The sequence below is a fragment of the Papaver somniferum genome, chromosome 3, assembly GCF_003573695.1.
Source record: "Papaver somniferum cultivar HN1 chromosome 3, ASM357369v1, whole genome shotgun sequence".
In the NCBI taxonomy this organism is placed as follows: Eukaryota; Viridiplantae; Streptophyta; class Magnoliopsida; order Ranunculales; family Papaveraceae; genus Papaver; species Papaver somniferum.
The window spans coordinates 165,375,270-165,393,631 of record NC_039360.1 but is presented as its reverse complement, the minus strand read 5'-3'; the positions used below and the strand labels follow the sequence as shown (position 1 = coordinate 165,393,631).

The 18,362-nt window shown below is 37.6% G+C and overlaps 1 protein-coding gene and 1 long non-coding RNA gene across 2 annotated transcripts; both read right to left on the bottom strand.

Annotated features, from left to right (window-relative positions):
• Positions 1 to 464: 464 nt before the first annotated feature.
• Positions 465 to 4,791, bottom strand: LOC113357940 (cytochrome b561 domain-containing protein At2g30890-like). Its single transcript, XM_026601435.1, has 4 exons — positions 4,249 to 4,791; positions 3,940 to 4,101; positions 1,509 to 1,657; positions 465 to 1,233 (listed from the first exon to the last, which is right to left on the bottom strand). The coding sequence occupies exons 1-4, from the start codon at positions 4,396 to 4,398 to the stop codon at positions 906 to 908; spliced, it is 789 nt and encodes a 262-aa protein (XP_026457220.1). The 5' UTR covers positions 4,399 to 4,791; the 3' UTR covers positions 465 to 905.
• Positions 4,792 to 7,815: 3,024 nt separating this feature from the next.
• LOC113361859 lies at positions 7,816 to 11,425 on the bottom strand. Its single transcript, XR_003365384.1, has 4 exons — positions 11,239 to 11,425; positions 8,753 to 9,326; positions 7,979 to 8,499; positions 7,816 to 7,880 (listed from the first exon to the last, which is right to left on the bottom strand). It is a non-coding gene; the product is annotated as an uncharacterized LOC113361859 (long non-coding RNA).
• Positions 11,426 to 18,362: the final 6,937 nt, after the last annotated feature.

Sequence of the window (18,362 nt, the reverse complement as noted above, 5' to 3'; positions counted from 1 at the left end):
TTCTGCTACGGCCTACGGGTAGCATAGAGTACTTTCACAAAGTACGCGGCTTCTAATTGGCTAGATTTTCGGTGGGATCTATTTGGAGCATTATGCCTTCATTTGCGCGGACGGACGGACCAGATATGCAGTTTTGAGTTTTGACGCACCGTATTATGACGAGTTATTATCAGCTGCCCAAGTTTTTTTTTATTACGACGAGTTATTATCAGCTGCCCAAGATTTTTTTTTTTTTTTTGTTTCTATAGCCCAAGTAAACTCAACTATGATCTAGTTTGATGAAATTTCCTTCGTCTTCCGGGTGAGAACTGAGAAGATAATCAAGCGATGGTTAAGCTAGTTCCCCTTCATGCTCACTAGATTGGAAGCAGTATTTACCATTAAAATGATATTTTGTCCCAAAAAAAAAAGAAAAAAAAAAAAGGGATGATAATATAGAAAAACTAACAAAGAAAGCATAGAAATATGATAACAAAAATAAATTAAACTAAGCACTTATTAATCAGCTGTACCTACCTCTCCCTTTTTTTCTACCCCTAATAAGATGGAGAACAAAATACATCACCCTAGACTATGTTTCAATAGAGACGGAATTTTGTTTTATTCACTTGAAACGTATAACTCTTTTGGGGATCTGCATGCTTATGAGAATGTTTATATGAGACATGGGCTGGTCCAGGTTCACTCCTCGAGAGCCTAACTGGTATGAGCATGTTTTTTCCTGAAATCTTAAAACTGTCCAACATCCTTCTAAAACTAACTAGCTACTTCAAGCATTTTCACTTATACATTCAAGAAATTTAAACCCTCGAATTAACTTAATTGATAACGATTAACGGACACTCTAGCTGAGATTTCTTTTCTAATGAAAAGATTCCGGTCACACAAATTTTACCCTATACCCATTATTTGTTCATAATCATCAACAATGTGTTTTTAGCTCTTATTCTTGGTTCTTCTCTTGTGATATTTTCTTCATTAGTCGGTAAGACTGGTTCAGCCCTCAAAACCATTCCTTGCTTTTGAATGTGATTCCACTTATCCTGGAATAAGTAGAGAAAAGTTATGAAACAAATCTCAATGGTAAAGAGTGTAGACCATAGGCTTATACTTCTTGAAGTCTTCTCATGATAAGCTTGTAATCCCGTATATATATTGATGACTCCTAGCACTGCTATTCCTGTTCCAAGTCCCCAATGTACGAAAAACCACTTGCTCCTTCCTCTAATTCCTCTGTTGTGAAACAAAAGAAAACAAGAAATTTGTCCTTAGTACGAACATATATTACCAAACATGCATGCGTCTGTGTATGTCTACCAATTTTACTAATCTTCAAAGTAGTGGTATGTGGTGATGTTTTACATTTCGGATTTTGTTTTTTTTGGTAGGAATGTAAAACACTGTAAGAAAAACATATTACCAAAAAAAGAATATATGCTAGGAGATTGATTCACTAACACAATGTAAAATCTAGATAAAAACGTTTCCATCATTCAAGAATTACATACTTGTGAGGTCTGCGAAAGCCAATGAAGGCTTGAACCCATATAAATGCGTACAGAGCAACCCCGATTCTCCTATGTTGGTTGTTGAAGACGTTTTCGAAGTTTTTTATAGACATAACTGCTGCAACAGTCACAAGTAGAACTGAAAGTATCTGTTAAATTGAAGAAGAGTACTCATTTTAGTATGGCAAAAAGTGAGTAATATGAGGATTAACTGGTGGTGGCAACATTAATTAAGTCACTAAAAAGTATGATCAAACCCGATATTGTCACCTAAAGATTCGTGTAAGCAGCCAAATTGGATCGACAATGTCCACTTAGGAGAAACTTGAACCAAAATGAACTATGGAATGATAATTATTCTACATGGGCATGTCTACAGTCTACTCATGAGCCATGAAGGGGTGTGAAAATGCTGATAGTATCTTATGATAAACAAAAGTTTAGGCCCCCTTTCTAATAAAGCAATTAAAAATAATGAAAGATCAAAAGGGCCATCCATTAGTTTTATGACTACAAATTGCTAATTTTATTTTTTATCATCATTAAAAGAGAAAGTGAATTACCTAATTCTCGATAATATTCTAAATCTGAATGATATTTCTTAACCAATATAAAGTGAAATTATTTTTATGAACTCCATTACTTATCCTGGCATTTTTAGGGGCCACTCAAAAGGATTTAGGGGCCATTGATTTATACCCATACAAGGACACTAGCTAAGGGACACCTTATAGGAATTTGAAGTTACCTTTGTCCTTCAACAAAAAAAAAAGAACAAAATCCGATTTCAACTTCCTTGATTTGAACACTTCTTCTTCTTCAATTCATCGTCGTCGTGAATTGTTGCTGAAAGTGATGAAGAACTCGACGAACGCGAAGCCTCAGATGTAGTTGGTGGTGGCGAATCTGATAGCCAAACACTCCGACAACTTCAAATGGCCCCAACTAGATAAGATTCTATCATTTTTTGGGTTTATGTCGCTTTAATTCGACGAATCGAATTTTTTTTTCTAGGGTTCTCTGTTTTTTCCCAGATTCGAGAGATATGCATGATTTTTAACTCCCGAATATAGTCATGTTCTTCATTTCTCAAGAACATCGACAGTATTCGGGAAATAGAGTTATAGATTAACTTCTGAATATTGTTGGTCATATCTTCATGTGAACAGAATGGATATAATCGGTAGATTAAAGAATTTTTTGACTTCCGAATATATTGATGTAGAGACACAACAATCTGAAATACACTAACTACCAAATATATGTATTTTGAAAAGTTCTCAAAACTGTGATTTAGACAAAATCCCATTTTGGGGCCAGTATATATTCGGAAGAGAATATAATATTCTATTCTTCCAATTGTAAAATGTTGAAACTGAAATAGTTTTGGGGCATATATCATTCGGTAGCAAATATTATTAATGTCTTCCGATTAGCCAACATACGTTCGGAAGTTTATGCAAATGCAATATCTTCCGATTATTACAAGTTCAAAACCAGAAATTTTTTGGTTTTTTAAAAATTCTGATTTTTGGGCCATTGTACATTCGGAAGTTTATACAAATGCAATATCTTCCGATTATGTTTGTTGCATAACAAACCATGCCATGGCTCTAGGTGGTTCCAAGAGGCGCAAACCTAAGGATTTTTGAAGGTTAGCCAACATACTTTCTGAAGTTTATGCAAATACAATATCTTCCGATTATTACAAATTCAAAACCAGAAAATTTTTGGTTTTTCAAAAATTCTGATTTTTGAGCCATCGTATATTCGGGAGTTTATTCAAATGACATATCTTCCGAATATGACTGTGGAAGATCCTACCATGTCATGGCTATAGGTGGTTCCAAGGGACATTTTAGAAGGTTAGGCAACATACATTCGGGAGTTTATGTAAATGATATTCCCTCCGATTATTAAAAGTTCAAAATTTGAAAAATCTCCGTTTTTTCCAAAATTCTGATTTTTGGGCCACCGTATATTCGGGAGTTTATTCGAATGATATATCTTCCGAATATGATTGTGGTTGATCCTACCATGCCATAATTATAACTCAAAAACGAAAAGAAATGAAAAATGAAACAAAATTCATTCAAATACTGCACCTACTACATTCGGACACATGCTTCTTATCTTGTCTACCGAATGCATTCGGAGGATAAAAATAATATATTACCTACCGATTATCTAAGGGCAATTCTGCCATTACGAATTACGCGGGATAAGGGTTGGCTACATTTTACATTCAGGTGACCTTTTTTGTTTTATTGTTGTCCCCTAAATTCTTTTGAGTGACCCCTAAAAATGCTAGGTTATTTATCTTCTTCTTTCACACTAAAATTTGTGGATATATAATATAAAGTGAATAAGTGATGGTGAGAAAATATGAACAGAAAATAGAGAAAGAATTTTTCAGGTTCATATATGTTACCTGTAAAGTGACATGAAGATAGAAGAGAAGTTTGAGTCTTCTCCCACACATTTCTGTATTAGACATTCTAATAATGAGTAACCCAACAGGCATTAAGAAACCCATTGACACCCACAGTAGCACTCCATGGACTGTTATTTCAAATGAAAGTTTAGGACTCATCTGCAAACATATATAACAATCGAATTAAGAACGAAAAGACAGTTAATTCGGTTGATATACACTAATTCTGCAAATGCTATAGTTAATTATGATCGAACTTGCATGCATGGTGTAAAACGCATGAAATAAACAGAAACGATAACATACCTTTTCAACACTTTGTTTATCGCTATTGAGAATTCTATCTTTAATAAGTTCCAACGGATCATAATATGAGTGCACAAACGGAATAAGTAACAGAAGAATAAGAACATTTGCAGAAATGGTGAACGAACCCAGCTTCCATGGAACTTGCATTGTCTTCAATTTTCTTTATCTTTCTATTTAACTTCTAGTTTAGGATGCAACTACTTAATGAAGAAACAAGCTGAATTGGTGGTTTTCTTGAAAAAGTAAGATAAACCGGTACCCAATAGGATTTAGAAACCCAAAGGACCTGTTAATTTGAAAATATATACAAAATCGATCGATCAATGGAATTTCTCATATATCATGATTATCCATGTATAGTTGTTGGTGGGTAGTCTGTCAAAAGGAAAACTGTGGGTATGGACTGAAATATCAACAAATTTACAAGAGAGACAAAGGAATGTGGGCTTGCAGAGGTGAAAGAAAGAAAGAAGTCAGAATATTATTGGAAGAAGAAATCAGAGACAAAGAATGTCAAAGTGGAAATGCAGAAGCAAAGGCGGTTTTTCAAGCTTCCCCACTAATTATAGTGACTGCTCCACCACTATGAACTGTTTCTTTTTGGTTTTCAGAAATATAATCAAATGTACGTTTATATGTTTTCAGAACCTACATTCTTAGTGGACAGTGACACACATAAGCGTCAGCATATTATTTTGTTTAATTAATTTGGAGGAAATGACTACCATCCGCATGACTACATGATTAAGTCGGTTGAGCTAGATAAAAATAACTGAGTGACACTAAACTTGGTTAACAAATAGCAGAACTGAAAGGAACAAAGAGTTGTGATTATTGTTGGTAAGCACACTACATTGGATATGGTCGTAAGGGTCTTGTAGCATAACTACTCTTCTTATTGGGGGCACCTTTGAAGAAATTAGTGGAACAAGTAATGATGGTTTTCCAAACTAAATCTGTAGATAAGATCTAAGATAGTAAATCTTTTTAAGAAAAACAAAAGCAAAAAGTTTTGAGTTAATCAAGCATCAAGTTTTCCTTGATAACATATAAGCCATGATCACAATTCAGCAGCTGGTTCAAAATCTTGTTTCGACGAAATATCAATCATTAAACGGAAATGAGTCACTTGTCCAAATATTTTTAAATCACGGTTCAAATGGACGAGTAAAAAATAGTTTGGGTAAAATGGCCAAAAAAAATAATATTAAGGATGAAACTGGTTTCATCCTAGTTTAAATTTAAAATATAGCAAGGATGAAACTGGATACATCCTGTGTGAATTAAAAATAAGAAAAAATATTTGAAAATAGGCACGATGAAACTGATTACATCCTTCATATTTTTACATTTTTGTCCATTTAAACAATATCAAAATCTAACTGTCCATTTCATCCAGGAATTGTTGATTTTGGTCCTTTTAACCAATTTTGTGATCATTAAAAGGGGCTGGTAACTAAATAAACAAAAAAACATAAACCGTGATTTTGATATCTACCAATACATTAGCAAATATAACACAGAATTCTACCACCAAATTAAGGCAAAAAAACAAAAGGCACCACAAGAATCTAACTTTGCTTTTCTCTTTGTCATGATCATCATTTGACAAAACAGTATGACCCATCCTTTAAAACTTTATTTACCCAAACTAATCTAGGCAATTAGTCCAAAGTAGAATTTAGACTTCGATTTTTAACCTAACTAAAGAGAATAAATTAGTAGAAAAAGAGTATCAAATTGTCAATAAACAGATGATCGATATGAAAGCATTGTAAGTTTATTTGCAACTTCCTTTTTGGATTCTGACAATACCGGTGGTTGGAGAGCTTTATTTGCAACTTTTTTTTTTGGGTTCTGACAACACTGGTGGTTGGAGAGCTTAGATTTCCCAGGACTCATGATTACGAGTCCCTTTACAGAAGGTGTACAAAGACTAAAAGAAAAAAGAGTATGGAAGATGTATTCCGTTTATTCTAGCCAAACCCCAGTTGAAGAAAGGGGAAATCTTTCTTTTATTTCGTGGGTTCGGTTTTTAATTTATTACTAGTGGTCCGCCCATGCTCATATTGGTTGTTCCAAATCTAATTAAACGACAATTCCAACATACACAAGTTAAATAACCACCTCGAAGAAAAACATACAAAAAAAAAGTTACACAACCACGCTAAAGAGAACACACAGAAGATTTTTGACTTGCAATGAATTTGATTAATCCCATCCTAAAATAAGTTACATGAAAGAACCACCTATTACTCGTTTGAACCATATTTTTCGAAATGTGCCCGCTAAGTGCAAAAGATATATAGGTAGTATCTTAAAAAAGGAAGTACTGTAAAGTAAGAAGTAAATTAATATGCATAATGTACAACGGGAAAATAGTCCATGCCTGCTCATATCATATTCTTTAACTCCAGGAAACATTTGGCAGCAAAATCAGCCTTGCCAGTTGATTCATAAATCTCAGCTGCCTCTACAAGAGCAATGTGACCTAGTTCAGTATTAGAACCAAACATGTGAACGCCAGCAGCTCTAAGACAGAAGCTTTAGCGACTGTCTCCTAGAACGGATCACCAGCTCTTTCAAAGAACACTGTTGCCATCTCAAACTTTACCTTCATCCAGTAACTGCACGAAAACTAAGCATGTAAAAATGGTATCTTCAGAGCACAATAGGTAATAAGTTAGCAACATGGATGCAAGGAAGATGGGAAAAACATTGTCATTCACAATGCAAATGATTTATATGAAAAAGTAGGACTCAATAACAAATGAATATCTAATCATTTTCATCTAAACACACAAGAAATGTACATTTGATGGTGCACTCCATGCCGTGTCGGACATGTAACTATATAAAACAAAGACTTTGTAAGTATTGGTTAACGCATTCTTTTTAGCAAAAATGTCAGGAAGGATAAAATTTGAAAATCTAGCTAAATTAGACTTCCCACGTAGGAATTGTTTATTCATGAATGTGTATAAGTGGTTAAAGTTCAAAATTCAACCTTGATACCGCGTGAACTCCATTCCTCTTTGCTGCTTGTAACCTGCATTGCCTTTACAAGTGATTCATCTAGTTCTCTAAATTGAACGAGAGATAACTTCTTCCAATTCAAACATAGGCTTCGAAAAATCACCTATATTCTCACAGATCCATTGTCTCTGCCTAGTACGAGCGACAGCAACATACAATTGCTTCAGTTCAGAGCAGAGAATTTGGTGTTTCGCCTTGCTAAACATTGGAAATTTTCCATCATTGGAGTCGAGAAGATTTGTTCCTTCATATACCCATAAACAACTCTCCATTGACTCTTTAAAGGTGACGTTCCAAAAATTGTAGAGCAAAACATCCTACATAAACAACAAATGCAATGTCAGGCTGAATCATACACTGTGGTGTGGTATACACTCGTGAAACACAATAAATAATACTCTAATGGAGCTTAACCTCGAATAAAGAAGGACTAGCCTAAGCCGCTATCGTATGCCTGAGATTCTAAGCCCTTACATTCTGCTATAGTCAGAACAAGAGCTTCTTCTCCAACATGTTCAGCAATGTCCTTTCTCACAGAATCATCCCGCACCAAAATGAATTGTTCTGCACCAAATCCAGCATTTTCACCGCTTCTGCCAAAAATAGTAATAATTGCATTATCATCATATCATGCCAAAAATTGGTGCTTCTCCATAAATAAGATATCCAATTTCATCATCTTTTATCGTACCTACTTGTTCAGTATGCAACTTGGTTGCCCTAAAGCCCGCGGCTTCAACAGCATAGCTTCTTTACTCTATAGATCGACGTCGGAAGTGTAGAGGTATTCATGCAAATAGACATAATCCATGTGATCCCATAAATTATCTGTTTCGGGACTTAAATTGTTAATGCGGTAGGGAAGAATATTGCAGAAATTCAATTACACTCTGTGACTAGTAGAGAACACCTGCATGAGTATGAAAGTTCTGGCTCAAATGATACATGTCTGAGATACGAGATTTATCCGTGTGTTTTGCATCCCATGTCATCACATTCTGAATCCAAAATAAACTCGTTGAAGAATACTGATGGTTTTGGTTTTTCCTGTCCCAAGCTTCACAGAAGACCTGTGGCTACGTTGCACTGCAGATATAGTACCCAATTCTGCTGCTCTTTGAGATTCATTAAGAGCAAGTAATAACTGTGAATCAACTTCTCCGCCCCAAATCCTGTCAACTTGTACAGAACAAAGACCATAATTTCCTTTACCTGCATTACCATAAAGCCAGCGTTAAGAATCTTGGTACTATCTTGTTTCCCATATCTTATCTATGTAATATAAACGAAAGAGAAACCAAAACTAACACAAAAAAGAACGCATAAATTTGAAAAGAAATGCCTGAGGTTAAAAAGTGAAGCCAAATCGCACAATTGAATCATTTATTGTTCGTATTACAAAAAAAATGTCCGCCAAGTAATGCAGCTTAAAATTTTAAATCGCGTAAGGGTAGATATATCTTACTATGGAAGAGGCACATAGAACTCCCATGATCATATTCAAGTTTCGAAACATATGTAACGCCTTCCATGGTTCCATCCATGTTCTAGTGTTTGTTGCCAAGTTTACCAGAAACACCAAGAAACTCCTACTGCCCTCTTTCATCTCTATCTTTAGGGGCTATGAGGTCTTAACCTGAAAGCATATAAGTCTATCTTTGAGCCCTACAAAATCGAGACTCTTTCGTACATCTTCTACAACTGAAGCGAAAGACCAACTGCTTCCAAACCGCTGCAAGTCCAAAGCAACTTCAGGTACACACCACATCACCCAAAATAAACAGATCCAAAGGTTTCGGGCTGTATGGTTCTTTGCCATATACACCATACCGGTTTCTCCAACACTCGACCTTGATGATATACAAGAATGACCTTCCATGCAGATTCGACTCCTCTGCTGAGATTACTTCAGCATGATGTTCACCTGACATAAACTCCATTTGTGAACACCTCTCCATGTGAGTTTCTTCCAGCAACGACATAGTGTAAGAGCCAAGGTAATGTTGTACGAATTCGAAACGCTTTGGTATTGTTTTAACCTTAAAAAGAAATACAATTTCTAATTTTAAACAGGACATACAAACTTCAACTAATAAAAATAAAAAATCCACGTACGAATACCAGTATACCACGTCTTGCTAAGCCCAGCAACCAGAAGATACAGATTAACACAGAATATCATTAAAATATGTAAACATGAGATGGACCATAAAATTGGATGTGATAACGGCCAATAGTGGATCAACCTAATCAATTCGGGTTAAAAAAATCGAGAATTCAACCAACCTTAAAGTCTTGATGATTTACCAATGGTCATATCTTTGTGATGCTCACAAGTACTTAGTCCCTAGCAGAGCCAAATATTGCCACTAAGGTTTACAGCTAATACTGTAAAACTTCCATAACATTTGTTCCTGCGTAGACCACCACCACATGGCGGAAGTGGGCCTTCCAAGAGGTGGTCTATGCAGCCCCGACTGTAGAACTTCCATGCTATCTCGGGAAAATAGCCATAGTGATTGCTAAATTGGAAATCTGTTTTGAGGCATACTAAATAATGCCAAAATAGGGTCACCAAATAAAAAATAACATCACCCTTTATCCACCCTTTTTGATAATGACATAACTACCCCTTACATAATTGGTGTTAATGATTATGATTAGATTTGATTAGCTAGAAATTTTAAGGATTGATTAAAAATTATATTATTAGTGGTGAATTAGTAGATAAATCAAATTTCTGTGAGAGAGTTGGGATTCTTGAGAGGAAGAAGAAGAAGAAGAAGTGAAAAAAAACTTGGGTTTTGAATTTTGAGATTTTAATGATTAGAAGTGACCAAAATGTGTGATTCAAATCATAGGTAGACTTCTATACGAGGTTTAATTTCTTTTTATAAGTTGAATCTGCCAAAAAATTTAATTTTTAAAACCCAGATCTACTGATCAGATGAACAGTTCGGCTGATAACTTTTCAGCCGAACCTAGGTATATTTTCAAAAAACTGAGGTTCGGCTGGAAAGTTATCAGCCGAACCTAGGTATATTTTCAAAAAACTGAGGTTCGGCTGAAAAGTTATCAGCCGAATTTCACTCTGTAACTGACGAATTTTGGTTCGGCTGATTCGAACAAAATCTAGCAAAGTCGCATTAGCCGAACATAGTGTTTCTCTAAATCTACACTAGGTTCGGCTCAAAATTGATACTCCAAGATCAGCCGAACTGGTCTTCTGAAAACCCTAATTTCATCTTTGAAATCATATTCTATCGATAAAACAAAATAAAATCAATCAAAAACAAGATGGGTTTGTTACACATACATTCTAAAATACATATAAGAGCAATTGAGATTTGGATTTCGCACTCCAACATTGCTCACTTCGATTCGTGTTTGCTTTGCTTGATCAATTTCTTGATTGAATTTGAGTCCAAGATGTTTGAGTTTAAAGTTTATTTTGATTTTTGATTTTAGGTTTTTGATGATAAGGGCACTCTGATAATTTAAATTGTTTAAGGATATATAGGTGATTGCAGTACCTTTAGACACCCCTTATAAACCCACCCTAGATAGTATAATGAATGAGTACGCCTCAAAAAAAATGAGTATGCCTCAAACAGGTTTCCTAAATTGGTGATAAAATGTTCTAATTAAGCCTACTTTGTTCCATATAGATTCATATAACATGGCGGTGGTCCACATATGCCCAACTGCAGAAACATTCAAAATATCATAGTGATTATTAGGTTTCCTATTTCTTAACCAAGATCACTAACTCAGCCTATCCTGCACTGCATCGTGAACCTGAACTAATAGTGATCACCAAGATTAGAGCTAATATGCTCTATTTAAGCACTTGAATCAAGCATAATCGACTTAATATAGGGCAAAATTCAGTAAACTTGAAAGCTATTTGATAAAGTGAGTGACTGAGAAAGAGAGAAACAAAGAGATTACCTTGTGTTTGTGGAGATCTTCACTGAGTATATGTTGAATACTCAAGGAAAAAACATATTCTATCAAATCTTTTACAGACGAAGAAAAAGGTTGATCAGTTTCTTTAGTACCAGAAGTTGATGCCATTCTCAGTTTCACTCACTGCTTCTGCTGCTCTGCTACTGTTCACAAATTTACACTGTAACTGTTTCTTTTCTACTACTAATTTAGATTTGTATGAGAGAGACTGAGAGAGAGTAAAGGGGAACCCTAAAAGAACTATGTTGAGGAAAAGTGAAATGGAATTTTGGGGATAAGGGTGACAAGGAAAAGCTTAGACTGAAAACTTCTGTGGAAATCAGAGGGAGTTTGGTGACTAGGCGAGGATATTAACTTTGGTCCCCCATAGATAGATAAATATTACTACCACAAAATAAATAACCGTGCTACGTTGAGTTGACCCAGGGGCGGAGCCAAGAGTTGACTAACACTGGCTCTAACCCCCTAAAATCATAAAAATCATAGAATTTTTTTTCTTTTATCATATTTTTTGCATTTAGTTCACATAATTTTTATACTTAGTTCACTGATATTTGACAAAAAAAAAAAAACTTAGTCAGCCTCATTTTTAATATCTGGCTTCGGCACTGACGTTGACACCCAAAATTACCTAGTAAAATTATGTTCGATGATCCAACGACTGAGAAGGGGAACGCTCCTAACATTTGGATATTCTGAAATGCTCAAGAAACCTAGAGTCTCACAGAATTGTGGGACCCGCCACAAAAACACGGACCCTTTTTAATTCTAGTGGGCGACGGGTCCCACAGTTCTGTGGAATGCGGGAGATAAATCGGAATTTATCTCTCGGCTTGTATATCTCCCTTTGGATACTAGCGGAAGACTGGAATGGGACCCCTGTATCTCACATGTATTCTTTTCGCAGGATTTCCCGGGTTTATATCATTTTAGCAAAATACATATTTTCTTTTTTGATAAACTAATTTGCGTGTTTGCATTAGCTTGAGAAGATTAGCTTTGGGGATTCATTGAGAAACCTGGGCGGTTTGGGACCAACTCATTTTGAAGTCTGTCGTATTTTTATGCCCAATCAGATAGAGGTTAGGGGTATTCAATTTAGGTAAAACTATTAAGTATTAAAACCTAAAACTCTAATTATTTCATCTTCATCAAATCAAAGCATGAATTCTTCTTTTTCTTCTTCTTTTTTATATTTTTCCCTTTTATATACGAAAATGTCAAAACGAATAAAGAGTGGAATTATTTTACCTAGTTGTACTGATCCAAGAGTTGCGAAAGTGATTCGACATAAACAATCGAAAAGGAAAACGATTACGGAAGACGAAGAATACCTAAGGGTAATACAAGCAGTAGAAATGAATCGAATCAGATACTCTTTTATCAATCTATTCCTATTAATTAGGTTATTTCAACGTGCATTCACTCAAAAATTGATAATTTAGAAATCTAGGTTGTTTGTTTTTAACCAGAATCGGTCGATGTTTATGTTCACATTGACTAATTCCTATATGAATATGTTTATGTTCATGCCCATGTCAATCGCTTCTTCTGGAAGTGTTCTGTGAACGACTAACATCAAACCATATCTCTTCGAATAAGAGAATAAAGGGGAATAGTTCAACTCTTTCATGTATCACATTAAGTCTTAAAGTCTTATCAGGTTAATCTTGATTACGTGCTCCGTTCTTTCCATGTAGTGTTTATGGTTTTACTTTAAGAGAACTCATTATTACACACATCTGATTGGTTTCTCTCGCCTCTTTCAGGGAATTATATATGTCTTATTATTTTTCTTAACATGGTATATTAATTTTTATGTTATATCTGCATATATAAGTTCTTCATGGTCTTCTCGACTTTTTTTGTATTAGCGGGTGAGAAAATAGTGGGCCAAAATGTAACACGGTTATTGCATATATATGCAGAACTTTGATGCCATGAAATATTGTGGTTTTCGTTGCTGTGATGAAACTTTGCCCATACCGAGAAATTAGTTAATTTTCCTTATCCTTCTTAGTGTGAACACATAAATCACGAAGCCATCCACGTGTTCACAAACAATATTCGCATACATTATAATTCTAAAATTGTACGTCGTATTTGTAAAGGGGATGATTATATCGATTCATCGACTCAAAGCCTTCGATCTTGTCATTGTCTAGTCGAATATTATCATAAATAACGTTCGTATAAAGGAATAAACAGAGAATCAAGTATAAATGTAAAGCACATAAAGTTCAACGCTGAATGTAAAGTGCTGAAATGTAAATAAGACAAAGATTTACGTGGTTCGGCACTAAGGCCTACATCCACGGGGCTGGCATTTCACTATGTATTGAATGATTACAAAGATAGTCGAATGAATTTTGAGTATACATAGGTCTGCGGAAGTAGGGGGTTTACTTACTCTTCCTATTTATCTCTCCTATATTCTCCTATAATTGCTCTGGATTGGTCGACCTTCTCTCTCTTAGTGGAGAGGGGTAATTATAGGGTTGGAACGTGGGTCCTACTTCTGAGATGTCGTTGCAACCTTATCTTTTTGTGCTTTGTGCCCATTACACAGAGGTCTTCGGCATATGCTGCGGTCTAAGCTTGAATACGAAGAGCTATCCTCGCTTATTCCACGAGCTGATTGACACGTGTATATCTCTTGGTATTTAATGCGGGAAGTTGGACGTCCGCTTGTGTCAGACAAGTGTCTCTTAGTCTGGTCACATCCGCGTCAGCCAAACTCTCTCTCGGCCGTTGATCTTGGATCTTCCTTGGGATAGGATGTACTAACACCCAAGGGGTATTATCTGGTGCTCCTCTTTGCCATCATATCTCTGTGATCCTCAGTCCCTGACCGTCAGATCTGCTGACCGGTGATATTTTCTGATGAGATGCTCCTCTTGGTTATGACTGCTTGTTATCATGTTTTGATGTCTCGCTTTGCATGCTTCGTCTCTTCCTGTACACATGGTGGATGATGAAATGTACATACAATTTGCCCCTCTTCTTCTGACCTGGGCGTATTTTGCAGTTTAGAAGAAGAAAGATCGTCATACACGTTTTGTCTCTCCTGAAATACCTTCCCCTATAAATACGGGCACGTTTCCCACTTTTGCATTAACTTCCACCATAACTGCTCCTTGGTACGAGGGACATTTATTGTCTTCTCTAGCTTTATAAATAGGAAAGGGAATGTGAAAAAAGACTTTCATCCTCTTCTTGTCAGTGTTCATCCTCTTCATGTGTTTTTTGTTTTCTATTCTTGTTCTTTAGTCATTTATTTTCGTCGTCCTTATGAGGAAGATAACAACATTCAATTTTCTGACTCTTCCGTTCTCGACTGCTGCTGCCCCTGCATCAAAGATAACTTGCTTTTTATATCTCTGATCTTTCTATCTTCGACTGTGGTTGGTGCTTGTCGTCCTGTTTTATACAGGTATGGGGTTTTTCATAAGATGGCATACGGCTTATGCCAGCTGTCGTCCTCTTTTATACAGCAATGTTACGAAGACTAACACTCCATGGATTACGGTTCCTACGGTTGACATAATCCCCAAAGGAACTGTTAAAATTTTGAGGAGTGTACCACTCTCTCTCAGCAGGATTTGGAACGTAGCAGGTCATCATAGTCTCCCCCTTGCTCCGCAGGTAACATTCCTTCAGTGCACGAAGATAATTCCCAGACAATTGTGACACGGAACGATTATGAGTGTTTGTGGAAGAACCTTCGCGACTAGCCAACACAACATAATAAAAGGAGTCACCCGACTTATACAGGGGCAACATGAGACCCGGCTCGAAGGCTCCAACCGTAGTCAACAGATGGAACTCATCAAACTGATACTTAGAGAGGAGTTCGTAAGTGATATCATCTTTAGGGGCATAAAAGCGAACCTCAAAGGCTTGAAGATCATGTTTTTCCTTGAACATCTCAAGATCAATATGCTTGAAAGTGACCTTCTTCTTACCAACTGAAACGTTGCGTATCACGGGGGAAGCTTCTTCCTCGTCCGCGGAATCTGACGCGGGACTCAATTATGAAGCTTTCCTTTTGGAAGGAATATTTTTAGATGGATCAGCTTTCGACATAGTACCCTTGGAGTACTTCCCTTTGAAATAAATCGTTGGGGGAGGCGGCAAAGAAATCTGCGGGGGCACTAAAGGAGAAGCCATTGAACGAAGGGGCGGAACATCCAATGTTTAATTACGAGGAGGAGGAGCCCGCGTACTCCTATAATAATCATAAGAAGGAGCCTGCGTACTCCTAGAATCTTCACGAGGACGAGAATGAGCGCGGTTAACAGTATACCTAGACCCCGAAGGACCCTTCGGCAGATCCCCCTTCATAGTAGGCAAAGCCTTCGCACCAGAGGAAGATGAAACCCTATGACCACGAGGATCCGATTGCGAAGATTTATAAGAACCTTCCCCAAGTGAAGATCTTTCAGAATCTCTACGCTGAGGGGATCTTGGAGGACTAGACGGCGGGGTATGGTAAGTAGCCCGCGGACGATCAGACATAGCTACAAGGAAACACAAAAACAGTTTAATGGAGAATACGAGGAGATCACTAAAGATCAAAAAACCCATAAACTGATGGTTCATCCAGATTAACATCAAAAACCCTAAAAACTGAAAATAACCAGAAAAACCCCATCAGAATCCAGAGATGATACTTAGATACAGACTTACAGACTTTGTAACAAAGAGCAGGGGAAAGCATATATGCTTCGACATATGTGTTCTTCATCACAAAGCCAAAAGTACAGCAGCAGAAGACAAACGGGTAGATATAACAACAAAAAATAGATGAATCAATGATGAGCAGCTGATGTCCTCTTATTACACCATCTGCAAAGGAGTCTCTTCGTAACATTGCTGCTCCTCGGGGTGAAATTCGTCTTTTGAGTGAGGTGAGTGATGCCAAGCTGAAGTATGTTCCTGGGACTGAGGGATCTGCTAAACGGAAACTCTTTCCTACTCGTGAAAGGATTAAGCGTGATCATGATTATGAGTGGTATGCTATTGTCATTGAAATAGTTGGCCCTTGGGTTTATGGTTGGATTCCTGGTCCGCGCGGTTGGCGTCCTTCTGAAAACAGCAAGCCTCGTTAAACTCCTCTTGCTCGTTATGGAGATTTCTGTCATTGGCGTCCGAATTTTTCGGGAATGAATTTTCCTTATGCTCTTGATGTCGTTGATGGAGATGAGGAGGAGGGTTCTGGTGCTACCCTTCCACTGAGGAGTGCTGCTACTGCCAAGGTACAGTTTCTTCCTATATTCTCTATTCTATTTGCCCCTTTTTCCTTGGTTGAGAAGAAAATGATCCTTTGTTGGGATGTGTACTGGTTTGTAGGTGTCGAAGAAGAAGAAAATTGGACCCAAACAATCTTCTATTGTTGTGACCGGTGAGGCTGAGGTTTATGAGGAGGTTACTAGTCCTGTGAACGAAGGGTATGCTGAGGATGAAGAAATGTCCGATGGAGAAAAACGTACTGATACTTCTCCTCCTGATGACGAGGATGGAAATGGTTAAGAAGAAATTGCCGCGGATGGCAATAGTGAAGAAGAAGTTGCCTCGGTGGTGCTGGTGAAGAAGAAGTTGCCGCGGGTGGTACTGGCGAGGGGGGATCTGCCCCTGTTGGCGATAAAATTGGTGGTGTGGGGAATCCTTTGATGTAAACGCTGCCATGGGTCTTGCCAAAGACTTCTCATTGCTTTCCCCAAATGATGATTGGGATGTGCTTGGGAATCTTGGCAAAGAAGGTACCACTGGTCAGCAGGCTGAAAACGCAGGTGGTCATGCTGAGGGTGGTGATGTCGAGACTTGCGCGGGTGAGGAGATAACAGCCAAGGGGAAGTCTGTGGTTGAGTCTCCTTCAGAGGATTTCCATTACTCGATAATGACTGAATATGAAGATGTCATTTTGGCTTGGCTTAAGAAGAAGAACCTGATGTTCGTCCCTAACCCTGCCCCAGTGGTCACTGGTGAGAAGAATTCCGACGCTTATACTCGTCAGATGATGCAATTGTCTTCTGAAGCCCGCGTTGCTGAGATGTGGGAGAAGAACCTGAGAGATTCGGAAGCTAACTTAGTGGTTGATCATCCCTCCTTTGTTGCTGATATGATGGCCCTAGCTGATGGGTACCAATACGGTTTTCCCCAGCAGCGTGTCTTAGAGGTAAATCCTTGTACTTCTTTCTTCATGATATCTGAACATTGTATTCTTCGTGTTATCTGATCCCTTTGGTATAATAATGTTTGTTGTTTGTGACATAGATGATGAGGAGCGAACATTGTAACCATGTTCTATACCAATTCGTTGCGGACTATAGCAAGTTCTGAGGACTATAGGAAATAAATGAACTGAGGGGTAAATAACAGCTGGGTAACGCTGAGGAGAGTCTTCGTTCAGAACTTGCTATAGTCCACAACGAATTGGAGCAGACTCATAGAAATGTCTCGTCCCTCACAAGTTCGTATCTTACAGATCTTTTACTCCTCGTGATTCCCTATTTCTACTTTGGTGTTCTGTCTGAGTCTCCCCTCCCTATCTTCAGTGGGTGGAGTCCCCGAGATAATATGGCTTCGGAAAGAAAGGGAACGACAGAAATCCCGCATTGCAGAGTTGGTGGGTAAGTTGAAAAGCGAAGCTGTAAAGTGGAACGCTCGTGCTGATGAGCACAATTCCTTAGCAGCTGAGTGGCGTGAAAAGCGAACACTAATGGTTGATATGCAAAATAAACCATGACCGTCGTCTGTTTAATGGTACGCTTCTACGGACACGTGATAACATGCGGGAAGCTCGAGGACATGCTTCGGACTTAGAGTCTAGAGTGCGCCTTTTGGAAGGAGAGTTACAACAGGCTCGTTCTTTCTTAGGCTCCGGGGTTAGGGATAGTATGTTGCATCTTACCGAAGAAAGAGATAACACTAGGGATGAGGTCGGTGCTCTTAGTAAATACCTAGCAGCGTCTCGAGCTGATGTTGCCCGCCAAGTGGAGTCTGAGAGAGATCTTGAAGTAAATGTGTATCAACTCCATAAAAGGATGGGGGGGGATGAATGATGAATTCAACCATCTTCGTCACTTGGATTCAATGAAGCAGGT